Source organism: Perna viridis, chromosome 2, assembly GCF_037379345.1.
Source record: "Perna viridis isolate PV_CMFRI_1.1 ecotype Kerala chromosome 2, ASM3737934v1, whole genome shotgun sequence".
NCBI lineage: Eukaryota > Metazoa > Mollusca > Bivalvia > Mytilida > Mytilidae > Perna > Perna viridis.
The window spans coordinates 21,299,281-21,313,414 of NC_142446.1; the positions used below are offsets into that span (position 1 = coordinate 21,299,281).

General features: G+C 30.6%; 1 protein-coding gene across 1 annotated transcript; it reads left to right on the forward strand.

Moving 5' to 3' along the window:
* The first annotated feature begins 127 nt into the window (after positions 1 to 127).
* LOC148624038 (uncharacterized) lies at positions 128 to 9,069 on the forward strand. Its single transcript, XM_088566466.1, has 7 exons — positions 128 to 274; positions 2,141 to 2,213; positions 2,644 to 2,737; positions 3,108 to 3,233; positions 3,952 to 4,018; positions 6,353 to 6,972; positions 8,079 to 9,069. The coding sequence occupies exons 1-7, from the start codon at positions 233 to 235 to the stop codon at positions 8,164 to 8,166; spliced, it is 1,110 nt and encodes a 369-aa protein (XP_088422592.1). The 5' UTR covers positions 128 to 232; the 3' UTR covers positions 8,167 to 9,069.
* The last annotated feature ends 5,065 nt before the right edge of the window (positions 9,070 to 14,134 follow it).

The window sequence follows — 14,134 nt, forward strand, 5'->3', positions numbered from 1 at the left end:
TAATACGACGGATTAAAAGTGTTCTAAAATTAGTTTGAAACATATAAAGGACTAATGTACGAGCATCTTCGTATTTTAACACATGACTGGCAACAATGCCATCTGATCAATGCATTCGGAGACCTCCGTCTTGTTCAAGAAAGTACAACAATAGCAACCACTTCCGCCTTGTTGGTGTGTTGTCTGTTCAGGGATTTCCCTCTGTTTACTATATTTTTAGGACACACTAAACATGCCAAGCAAGAAAAAGAAGTTTAACTCACGATTTCCACCAGTAAGATTCCCTCCAGTGATACTGTTCAGTGATAATTTACTGATATGAATCGTTGAATACATTATCTGCACCATAAACTTACTGTTCCTGCTATTAGTAGTAGGAAAACAAAAAAGTTCAAAGTCACTGCACTGACAGAGTGACTAAAGAACAAATTAGAGAGTGGATATAAATTTTGCTTCTATTTTTATTTTGTAAATTTCTCTACTGTTGGACATTTGTCATGAGTAATTGTTATACAATGTACTTAAAACATTTTTTAAAAGTTTGCTAAAATATCCAAAATGAATTTGAAAGTTTTTGATATAAAATTTATACATTGTATTTTATAGTTAACTTTACACAATCTAAATACATATATAACACAAGAATCCTCAAAGTTGATGTTGCATAGGTCACAATAGTACATTTTTATGCAATTTGTTTAAAGATATGGCCATGCATGATAATGCAGGTAAAGTAGGGGAGAGCTGAGAGTAAAAGATTGCCCCTAATTGGTCATTCTAGTAGTCAAAGTTTTATCAATCAATTTTCAGTTTTGAAGCATTAAAACCCTGTTAAATTAATTGAATTGTTTCCTATTGGTGTTTGGTCAGAATGTTCTGGTTTAAAACCAGAAAATTGCAGCAAGTTGTTAACCTTTATGGTTAGATATCAGGTCAAAAGGTCATGATAGACATCATGAGGGACCTTCACAAATTGTAGAAATACATCTGATCACTTAAAAGGAACTTTAATTAATATTCAACAAGGTATGGAAATCAAAATTTTAATTGCTACAGACAGAAAATGTCAACTATTTGGCATTTCTCCTTTTGATTTTAAGTTACAGCATAATATATACATGTTTTCCTTAGTCTCGTGTCAAATAAATAATTACAAGTAATCCCTATACAAGAACTTGATTATTTTTATCATGTTTTGGCATTTTGACATATTTGAATGAATTATTCCACTGCTGATGCTTCAGTATTTTTTTGCTGATATCACAATATATCAATATACAATACATATTGCAGATATGTTCAATGATTTAAAACATTAATAAATTTGAGGAGTTAACAGCAAATTAATTGAATTTTGTCCAATGCAGGGAAATGAGTAAAAGTAACAGTAATACACCTTTAAAGTTAATCGGGATGATGGCACACACACCTTAGAGTATGAAAAACTGATTTAGAAAGGGTGCTTGAGAGTACTCTTTATTGTTTCCATTTCCTCTCAAAACTTCTTTCTGCTAATCACAATACTGTAGAAAATTACAATAGATTAGGTGTTAAAAATGCACACCCAAACAATGTATATTTCAGATATTTGGTAAATTTGTGGTCATGCAAAGCTAAGTTTTTAATGCAGAAATTCAAAACCTTGCTTGACCTTTGTGTTTGGTATTAAATGTTGCATGAAATCTTGACTTACAATTTCTGATCTTATTTATGAATGTTTTCTATTTGGGTTACATCTTGTTAAGTAATTGGCATTAAGTTTCTTATCAAGGATTTACTTTAAGATTGAATTTTTGGAGAATCTTTATCAGGCTTAGAGAAAGTAGATGTCTAGTCTTCTGGATGGACTTCAGAACTGCATCTTTTTTTTTTTATTTTCCTTCATGCTGAAATTTAACCATGACAAGTGCTTATTAAATTTTATGAACATTTTAAGCAATATTTTTTTAAAAATATGCTTTGTTGTTACTCACAACCCTCCCTTGATGCCTATTTGAATGCTTGTTTTAGATATCTATTAATTCTTTGTATAAAGATATAAAATATATTCTATGATACTAATCATTCAAAATTAAATCACCTATGTAAATTGAGAAGGTAGTTAAAAAATCTTGTTTAACTAAAGAGCCATTTTTTGTAGGCCAGGATAAAAAAGATAATGCAGACTGATGAAGAAGTTGGAAAAGTTGCTGCTGCTGTTCCTGTCATTATATGTATCTTTTGTTGACTTTTCTAGTTATATCAATGTACTACAGTGTATACAATTGTCTAATGCATAGTTCACATGTAAAATTTAAGTTCAATCAATTATCAATGTAAAATCTTTTTTTTTTATTTATTTCTCCACCTCTCCTTGTCCAACAAGTTGGAAGTGTCCTAATATCTGTCTGTGACTTTTGGTTTCCGAATTATACTTTAAGAACTGCATAACCAAAATTTAACACGATGTTGTTGGCCAAAAAATATAGGAGTGTATAGTGCCTAAACATTTTAAGGAGGAGTTATGAACCCTTTTCACATTGAAATTCTAAAGGCAAAAGCATAAATTGTCTCCTGAACTGATTTTTTAAAATTCATCTTGTGTGGATAGTAACTTGTGTTTTGTAATTAGTTTCTTAAGATTTTTTTCTTAATGATGATTAGCTCGAGCATTGGAAATGTTTATTGAGACTCTCATTGTGAAGACAGGAGAGACAACTCAAGCAAAGAATGCCAAAACCCTGACAGCTACACACATGTAAGTTGTAATATCTCACTTTAACTAGAAATGACAAAAAAATCTTCAAAAACACATACATTTACAATAAATATTAAAACACAGGCAAACAATTATGCCATTGAAAATGTCCTTTATAATAAAAATGACAACTATAAAATGGACTATTTTCAGTTTTGAGTATTGCAAGTTGGTATTTTTTCTATTAAAGGTATAAAGAAGTTATCCTACCATCATAAATATCTGTAATTTGTAACTTAGGAATCTTTCATAGCAATGATTTGAAATTTTTGGCAGCTTTGATGTTATAGGCTGAGAGGTCCTTGTTTTGTGGTTTTGTTTTTAGTTTTTTGAATTATTCGCTCTATAACAAATATTTTCAATCTTTTAGCAAACAGACTATCCAGTCAGAAAAAAAATTTGACTTTTTGAGAGACCTTGTATCATCAGTTCCTGACCATCAAGCTGAGGAAGAAGGAGAATGCTCAACTCAAGGAGAAACAAAGAAAATAAAAAGGTACTCTATTAACTATTTGTATTTTTAGTCCCTCACTGCAAAGTGACGGAGGTACATGGTAATAGTAGCAATCCATCTGTAAGGTCTTGTGAACAAAACTCATCTAAAACCACTTGTAAGATTTCTTCCATATTGGTAGGATTATTGTTCTGAAGTAGACATGTATACTTTTATATTATTTTGATCAACAAGTTTTGTAAATGTTGTTAGATTTAGTTATTTTTCTTATTTCTGAACCACAGAAGAATTTGTTAACTCAGCTCCTCTGAAACTGCTTGTCAGATTTCTTTAATATTTGGTTGAATTTGTTATGTAGTGTAGATGTGCATAATGTGACAGTTTTGATTTGAAAATATTTGTAGGAGTGACAGGAATTAGATTATTTTTTAATATTTCTCAACCATAGGAAAACTGGTAAATGCAACTCATCTGAAACTAATTGTTCGATGTCTTCTATTTGATAGGATTTGAAGCTGTGAAGTGTAGATGTGCATACTAGACCACTATTTTGATTTAGATTTAAATGACTTTATATATTTTTTTAACATTTCTCAACAGTAGATTAGGTATAAACACTTTAAGTGTTGGTGTGCACACTATGTCACCATTTTGTGGAAATTCATTATGTAGCAATGTTAGGACATAGGCATAAATTGTGAAATAAAATTGTTTAAAGTTGAGAATCCTGTTTTATAAAATTGGCTTTTGTTTTTGTTAGACCAAGAAAACAGAAAGAGAAGCCACAAAAGAGAGGCAGAAAAAAGAAATCATCAGATAGTTCAGAGGTAAGGTTTTCTGTTGTTTTTGACATTGTTTAATAAATAGTTTTATTTTATTTATGGGTCATATTCTCATTTTGTATTTGCTTTTTTTTTGTCTACTGAAAGAAAAAAGACACAGTTACAAAAAATCTGTGTGAATACTTAACTTTTTTGAGTACATTAAGAAAAAAATGGTACAGAATCACTTAATGTCAGTTTCTTTTTATCAGACGATGCAAAATTTCAAAATTTTTGGTCTTTTTCACTTTTCCTTTTTCTTAGGATAGTAAGGTTGTGAGATAATTTTGGTAGCTCAAAATAGCAACACTTACTGTTAAGATGTTAAGAATCTAACACATGTATGAGTGCAAGATAGGGAAATTTCAGACACCCGAGAAGGATTTTTTCAGACTATAAGTTGATACTTTTTTTCAGCAAAGTGTCAGCTTCGACTTATTGTCCACTTCGACTTATATAAGGATTTTTCAAGAAAAAATGTTCATCTACAATGCATTTTATTAGAGTTATTATTTTCATTTTTGACTGCTTTCATTCAAAATTTGATGTAAACAATCAACCAAAACCATAACTTAAACAGTAAAACTGGTGATAAATTCAATGATTATTGATCATTGCCGCTATCCTTTATGAATAAATATGACGATGTCAATAAAAACTTTAAAACCATTAAAATATATAAACAAAGTCTAGAAGATACTTTAACAAAACTCTTATTTACTGGTAAGACTTTATCCAGTGTTCAGGATTTATCGGTCCTTTCATATGCAAATTAATATCCATTTATGGTATGTCGTAACACATTCGCACAGGGCTCAAATTATAATCAGATAAAGTGTTATCTAAATGGATAATTGCAACAAAATACAAAGGGAACAAATTTTGTTATTGTATTTCGAAATACCACATAATTGTGTATTAATTATTGCTTGTAATCATGACCTATAACTAATTTCCCATTAATTTCACACCTGGGTGCCCATGTTTGACGTGCTTATGATTTTGTACACATGATGATCTAAGGCTTCAGAGCAATTGACACGCAAATCAATAAAAAATAATTGAACTCGTGGACAAAGTAAACTTTAACAAAAATACAAATATCAATTTTAATTTAATTCAGAAATACTAAACAAGGTAACATTGCTGGAATAATATGCTGTGAAAAATCAAGATGCTCATTTCGGATCTCCGCTGACACCTACAATATAAATGCAGATGACTTACCTTCAACTTATCTGGCAAATTTGACTTATCTATGTATTCTTTGTTGATTTTGGTCTAAATTAGGCAATTCGACTTATACTCCATCGACTTATGGTCCGAAAAATATTTTAATCATTCTCTAATGAAGCACCATCAATTAAGAGAACTGTTAAATCGTACCTAAGGGTGTCTGAGATTCTTACATGAGAAAAATTTGATCCTTTTTCTCACTTCTAATTAGTTTTCAAATAAAATGTTTGAATTGAAATGACCTGCATTTAACAGCTGATCATGATGTATCAGGCCACTGATATGTCACAACCAGGTTTTAAATTTAGGTCACTTCAAAACAGTTAACTGCAAGAAGTAATCAGTCACCGGTTATTTTTAATGAATTAATATTTTAAAAGAATTTTCAAACATGTATTGGTAAGATAAGATCGTTGTGCCAATTTTTTTACGGAAAGAGCATGTGTTCTGTCTCAACTGTGGGTGAGATGAGGAAATCTCACACAGCTAAAATTATGAGTTTTCTTGTTTCTTTAGTGAGAAATATGACATGTTTTTGAACCCCTAGAATGGAGATAATCTGTAGTTTTCTCTGGCCTTGATAACCAAGACTCTATCTGTTGAATACAGATAGTACCAGAGTTACGGCACTGAATTGCCAAATTTCTTCAAATCTTACGTTATTCAGTACAGTCATATATATGTTATGGAAATTGATGAAAGGGAAATCAAGGGAACCAGGATTTGTAAGGTAAAATAGAGAATGTAGTCCATGGATACTGACTAGACAGGGGAAATAACATACACAACAAAGAACGTGAAATATCCAAAATAACAGAAAGAAACAAATCAAATGAGCAACCCAGACTCCACTAAAAACTGGGAGCCTGGACCTGGTGCACTAGAGGGGTAAGCGTCTGGAAACAGCCCTCAAGTTGCTCAAAAAGGATGATGTCACATCCAGTGTAGGTGAAAGAGGAAAGGTAAACTATGACACAGTGATGTGTAGCTTTAACTTGATCAAATAGTTTTAGACTTCAATGTTTTCCTTTTATGACTATTTTTTTCATTGAGCTTATGGATAATTTTCATGAATATAATTTTATGTACCTTATGTGTTTTAAGGAGAATAGTCACACATCAAACAATGGTGATAATCCTATGTGTGATGATCATGTTGAAGATGAGGAGGAGGATGATGATGAGGACACAGAAACGGATGAAGAAGATCATTCATCTGAATATCATCCTTCAGAAAATATCTGTCATGATCAAAGTTTTAATGCATCATCTTCTAATAGTTCAGAATTAGCACAAAAATCAAACTTTACTTCACCAATTAGTCATACATCATCATCTTTGGTTTCACCTTATGGACATAATAATATGCCATCACCGGGCCAAATGTTGCCAAGCACAGGACTGAATAACATGCCACCACCAACTGGTCATTTGATGTCACAAGCAAACCGCAGTCATAATATGTTACCTCCAGGAAGCTATATGCCTCCTGGTAATACTGGACATAATAACATGCCTTTACCTCCAGGAAAAATGATGTTGCATGGCAACTCTGGACATAATACCATGGCTCTACCAGCAGGCAATATGATGCCACGTGCTAACACAGGTCACACTGGGATGTCACTCCCTGGCCAACTTATGTCTCCAGGAAATAAATTTGTTCCACTCATGCCACCATTCCCTAGCTCAGGGTTCCCACCACCTATCACCATTAATGATCAGTAAGTATTCCCAAGCTCAGGGTTTCCACCACCTATCACCATTAATGATCAGTAAGTATTTCCTAGCTCAGGGTTCCCAACACCTATCATCATTAATGATCAGTAAGTATTTCCTAGCTCAGGGTTCCCATCACCTATCACCATTAATGATCAGTAAGTATTTCCTAGCTTAGGGTTCCCAACACCTATCACCATTAATGATCAGTAAGTATTCCCTAGCTCAGGGTTTCCACCACCTATCACCATTAATGATCAGTAAGTATTTCCTAGCTCAGGGTTCCCAACTCCTATCATCATTAATGATCAGTAAGTATTTCCTAGCTCAAGATTCTCACCACCTATCAACAATAATGATCAGTAAGTTTTACACTCTTCCTTACTCAGGGTATTCACAAACTATCACCATTAATGATCAGTAAGTTTTACATTATTCCCTAGCTCATGGTTCCTAGTGCCCATTACCATTAATGATCAGTAAGTTTTACACCATTCCCTAACTCGGGGTTCCAAGTGTCCATAACTATTAATGATCAGTAACTTTTACGGTACATCCCCTAGCTCAGAGTTTTCTTCACCCATCACCATTAATGATCAATAAATTTTACACCCTTCCATAACTCTGGATTCCAACTGCCACCACCATTAATGATCAGTAAATTTTACATCATTCCTTAGCTCAGGATTCCTATCTCCTATCATCATCAGTAAGTTTTACCAACAGTTAATCCATGTTAGGTTTTAAACAAATGTTTTTTTTTTTAATTCTGTAACAAACAGTGTGGTTTTTCAGGTAGATTTATTATGGTACTTGACATTTCAGCATTGTATTTGCATTTTTTCTTTAATATGTGATGAAATCAAACTAATATTCACTAATACATGTACATACACAAATGATTGATTTATACTTGGAACATAAATAATTACGTATGTGATGTTTATTTGTTTTCTTTTTCGATACAAAGTTTGTCAATGTGGCATAATCAATAAAATAGTTAACTTTTAAAATTAAAACAAATGATGTGATGTACATGTAGTTCTATTTTACACCATAATTCTGTATTAAATCAGCTTTTATTGTATGTATGAAACTTTCTCTGTTACAGAAATCAACCATTAGACTTATGCACAGGCTCGTCATCAAAGAACAATAACTCTGTACAGAACTCTGAAGATGATGACTATGATACATGATACCAGCTTTAGAGTCATTTAGTGATTGTTTATTATATTCATGTTACAAGCAATAAGATTGTTATTAGATGTGTAGAAACATGAGGATCAGTTACAATTGTTTTCTCTTCATCTCAGTTAAGTTGACAAATACCAATTCCATTGTTGCTGCTTTGCAAGTCAGATCCACATAAGAAAATTTAGTTTACTTTTAAAAAATGTAATAGTATGATTATTTTGGAATTGGTTCAGGTATGTTTCTTAACTTCATTGACACACATACTGATTAGTGTAAATGGTGAGAAATTAAGTACATTTATTTGTAATTGTTTACAAAAACAATGTGTCACTCTCTATTTCTCTTTTTTCTTAATCCTTTCCTTTGTAGTGTAGTCTAATTCTTTTATACTAATTGATTTTATTGAATGATTGTGCTACCATAGAAATGAATACTCTGCATGTTTTCTTGTCACAATAGTTGCAATTATTAATATAAAGCAACAGACATATTTGTTTTGTTTTTTTTTTTTGTGATTCTTGGAGTATTTTTCTAATTTAATGCACTGCTTTTCTAAGTACACTTATTTTAAGAAGAACATTTTCCCCATTAATAAAAAATGGTTGTAGGCATTATATCTACCCAGAAATTGCTGTAACAATATCCCTGATGATTCATTCTTTCTTAAGCTGACCTGGAGTGACCTAGTGGTTGACTGTTGTCCTTAACCTTTCTTTAAAGATATTTTCCTTCAAAACCACATTTTTGATTGGGGTGTATACTTTGAAAATTGTTTTGATTTCACTAATTGTACTTATTTTCATGTCATGTTGAAAGTAATGTCCGTTTGCATATTCATGGGTACTAATTTTGTAAATAATTACTGATGATGAAAATTGCTAAAATAAATAGACTGCAAAAATAAATACAATTATAGTATGCTATTTGAGGGTAAACATGGCTGCTAATGCTATTTCTAGAAATGTTGGATGTAGTTACTAATTTTAACATGCCATATATGTTATTTTCGGTGAGAGGAAATTAAATGTCGTTTTCCATCTGAGAGTCTACAGTTGTTGCAGTTGGGTCAAAGTTAAGCAACAACTCATTATAGTAGTTCATTCCCTTTAAATGACAAAAAAAATTTGCTGTTTTGGTTTCTCTCTTAAAAACTATAATAGATAGAAAATTTCTGTTGATGAAATTATCTTCATAACAAGGCATATGTAAGTCTTAACTTATTTTATTGTAAGATAAAGTAACGGTAAGACCAATTGCCGTTGTTATTCCAAAATCAGGATTTTTACTGTATTTGACTTTTCTCTTGAAAACGGTAACAGATTGCAAGAAATGTTTATTTAATGAAAATGTCTTAATGACAAGAAATGTATTACATTGTAGTTGAAGTTGTATTTTTTAGAAGATGTCTTCTACAATATGCTAAATTTGATTTTTTTTTACTTCTTGCTTTTTCTCAAACATCTGTAAGTATCCAATTAATGTATGATATAAACAGCCTCCATTAAAGGACTTTTGCCTATGAACTAAAAGATTTGGTGTTGTATTGTGAGTAATACTGGCTCTCTAGAGGCTCTAGTTTACATTTTGTTGTAGACCATTAAATTGATGAGCACCATTTTTGTCCTGATAAGCAACAATCGCAGCTTTCTATCAAATGCCAATACTCAATAATGCTATTGTTTGTATAGCTAGTGCTATTTCTATTTTAACCAGAAATCCATACACATCTGTAGTTGTATCTGTAGGATTTAAATCATGGAATGCCAGTACAATCCTTTATTTTTTTCTATATTTCACTCACTTTATAGTGTGAAGAAAAATCTTACCAAACAAAATGGTTTGAAAAGGAAAAAAAAGATAATAAAAAACATATTGAAGCCCTACTTGTATCCCACTTATTATAGATCTGATGAAATATTGACATTCTTAAATATAATTTTAGAAGATGGGTTAAATAAAAATAAAGTAAGAAGATGGGTTAAATAAAAATAAAGTAAGAAGATGGGTTAAATGAAAATAAAGTAAGAGTCCTGCATCACTGATAACAGATTTTGATGCTTAGGTTTATGAAAAAAATGTACATTGTGCTAAAGTGATAATTTTTAAAAGTAAAAATTCCAATTTCAAGATGAGAATATTGATGCTTTTTTTTAGAAAATTTTTTTAAGCAAAACTTAATAAGCATCCAACTCAAATAATATACATGTATTAAGGAGGTAGACCTAGAGTAAGGGAAATAACTCTTGAAATCATTAATATGTTTGTATTATATTCTACTTTACCAAAAGCCTATCAAGCATTAACTTGAAACAGAATGAAATCCAAGGTACTTTGATGCTTACATGAGATTGATGTAAAATGCTTTACACAAACATAAAGATGATTTGTATGAGTTATGCCCCTTAGCCTAGGTCTATCTCCTTAATTACCATTTGAAGATGTGCATTTTGAATTGTGGTCAAAATCTGCTGTTTATTTTCGTTAAAACTACAGATTTTAAGTCACTGGTTTAATGAGCTATAGATTCTAGTAGTCCAGTAAAGTTCTTGTAAAGTATTTAAATACATAAATGTGTACAAGTTTACTTTGATTATGGGTAGATGACTGTCTAGGTTTTTTTATAATCAGTAAATTTTTTTTGGTATTTTTCTGCTATGAAATAATAAAATTTAATTAACTAAAAAAAATGGGCCTCACTTGTGAATCATATTTGAAACAAAAATACATGTATTGGTATATAAAGCTGTAATATGATTTTTAGGTCTTACACTTACGGTTAGGATTGGTTGTACAAGTGTTAACACAATAACTTTTGTTTTATATATTACAGACAGATAAAGATACAATGTACCTGATTGAATTAGTTGAAAGGTGGGCCTTGATGTGCACTATAAACATATCACATAAGATAATAGTTGGCTCTGATACAATTGGGTTTTTCTTGTAGAAAAAAAACCTATTTAATTATCATATAATGTGTCAAACATGCTTACTTATAACAATATACTTACATAATATTTGCTTTTTTTTGCTATGTTTTTTCTTTGGTCACATCAATTATTTTGTTTGTTGTATAATTGTTTTTCAGAGATGCACTAAAATTTGGCAACATTGGTCTTATATTTCATTTTTTATCCACTGTGTATCATCACTTACATTGTATCAAAAATATGAATTCAAATGTAGTCATTGTTTTAGTTAATAATGGAAAAAAAATGTTGACAAATGCAGAGCATTTGTAATCCTGTCTTTTTAAATAGAACTTGTATTTTTAAAGGGTAATATTTTTAGAAGTAATGAAGTTTCCTTTAGTTTCATTCTTGTGAGAAATAACCGTATATTATATACTGTGAAACTTCTTAAATTCGTGGATACCAATATTGGTGGATAAGGGAAGAAACACAAGTTTGTGGATTCTTGAATTTATGATTTTGTAGTTATCATTGGTACCCCATGAACAATAGTACTTTCACAGTAAGTAAAATATGCAATATGTATACATCGCTGGTTATTTGAACAAAGTGCAACAGATATAGATATCATTACTGACTCTTGAGTGTCAGTCTCTGTAAGAATCAGGCATTGGGTGAAACATGGTATGAAAAAAAAACCACCATTTTGAAAGTTTAATTTGACTATTTGCACCATCAGAATCAAGGAAAAAAAATTCATTGAAATGCACAGAACAATGTATTACTATTAATCAAACATTACATTTATGTTACAAAATATTTTGAATCACAATTAGTTTTATCAGGACTTAAAAAGAAACTGAAGTATGTGTATAATTTAGGGAAAATGATTGCTCTGAAAAATAAGTGTAGATAAATTTAACCAACTTTGGGATAGTTTTGAGTTTTTATCTTGATAGATCCTTCTTCAGGTGCAAATATGTTCAATTTATTAATTCTTAGTTACAAAATTTTTATTCAAAATTCAATACATGTATCTCCATCATTCCATCTCTTTTAACAATTTCTCTTTTTCACTTTACCAACAACACTTATTTTACAATGAAAACCAGCATTAATGGTGACATGTTTTATGATGTATTCTGTATTTATGCTGAATCAATGGTGTTATACATGTTGGATTGAAAAAAACAAATAAATTAAAAAAAAAAAAGAAAATTAACTTTTCAAGGGCAGTTAACTCTGTCAAAAACCTCTTTTTTATATGTCCACCTAATACGGGACATATTATGGTATACCGTCTGTTGTCTACACTTTGGACAATAACTCAAAAACACTGTCACCAATTTTTATGAAACTCTGATGAATTTTTTAAATTTCAGATTTATCATTTCCGTGTGATGAATTTCTTTACTTAAAAAAGGGGGATTTTTCAGTTACGCACAATAACTTTTAAACACTGTCATCAACTTATGAAACTTGTGTCAATTGTTCATATATATTGATGTAAATTCCTTTTCAATTTTTATAAATTTCAGATTCATCGTTTCTGTGATATGAATTTTTATACTTTAAAAAAGGGGGATTTTCAACTTTTTACATAATTACTAAAAAAACACTTTCACTAAATTTTATGAAACTTTGGTGAATTATTCATATCTATTAAACTAAGCTCCCTTCTGATTTGTATAAATGTCAAATTTTACATTTCTGTGTTATGAAGATTTACTTTTTAAAAAAGAGGTGGAAACGGCCAAGGAAATTTTATTTGTTGAAAAATTGTTGACAAGGGACCATTTGTTATGATGATTGACCAATAAATATAAAAGGTACTTTGTAACCTTGTCAGAACAAGGTTAAAAAAATCAAGACAACAAACTTAGTTAAACTTGAGTTAGCCTTGATGCATTTTTTATTTACTTTTTTTTTAGGGGGGGGGGTATTTGACAGGGCTCACACTATTTCTAGTTAATCATAAAAATTCATTAAAAGGGCAAGGGCGTATCGTGCGCTTACAGCGCAGCTCTTTATTCTATCATTCTTATGAAAAATTTCTGAGCAAATCAAGTGATGCATAGAGCAAATAATGGTCTTTTCAAATAGAGAAAGCATCCTTGAGTGAAATTATATTGTACTATCAGTGGGTTTTTTGACAAGTTTCCAATTTTCCCATTATGCCTGATTCTTACAAAAACTTGAACTTAACATTCAAACGTTGATAAAGGCTTGATTGTTTTCTATCTAGCCATCATAATTTTGTTTACATTCAGTTTTGATTTTGAGATTATAAGAAAAATTTGTTTTGAATGAGTAGACTGTGTACATTTTAATATGTGGTTTTACTCGTAATAAATGATTGTTATCACAACCATTTTGGGGATTTTAATATGTATTTCCCAAAAGTATATTTCTTACAGTTTGTTTTGTAGTTGAGAATGTTATCCATCAGTTACTGATGTTTATAGTTACCATTAACAGTAGAAAATAAAAGTAATCCAGTAAATTCAGTGAAACCTGTGTAAACTGAACCCTGAATAATCAAAAACCTGTCTCAAACGGACAATTTTGTCAGTTCCTTTATATCAGTTAGATGTATTTTGAACCTTGGTAACCAAGCATCTGTCTCAACTGGGAGTTTTACAGGAGTTATCTTCCCCTGTCTCAGTGCTTGTGATACCATTAACATAAACAATGGTGGACAAAACCAAGACTCTATACAAAAGATAAAAGCCAATATCTCTGTTGTGTATTTTCTTTGCAATGTAATACTTAGTACAGTTACTTTTTTTTTACTATCTGGATTGATTTAACTCTACTTGTAAAAATTGCGAACTTACACTTTATAGTCCAAATTTGAGTTTGCCAACACTACTTTCTTCCAAAGTGGTAAGATCTGTCTCCTTTAAACACTCAGTTGTTTGTAGTAGCAGTTTTTTTAAATGGTTCTGCTTTATAATAAAACAATATATATTATTGATCTTGAAGAAATTTCTAAAATGGACATGCTGAAATGTAAACAAAAGGGTATATTTTCTTAAAAATATAGGTTACCTTGTTG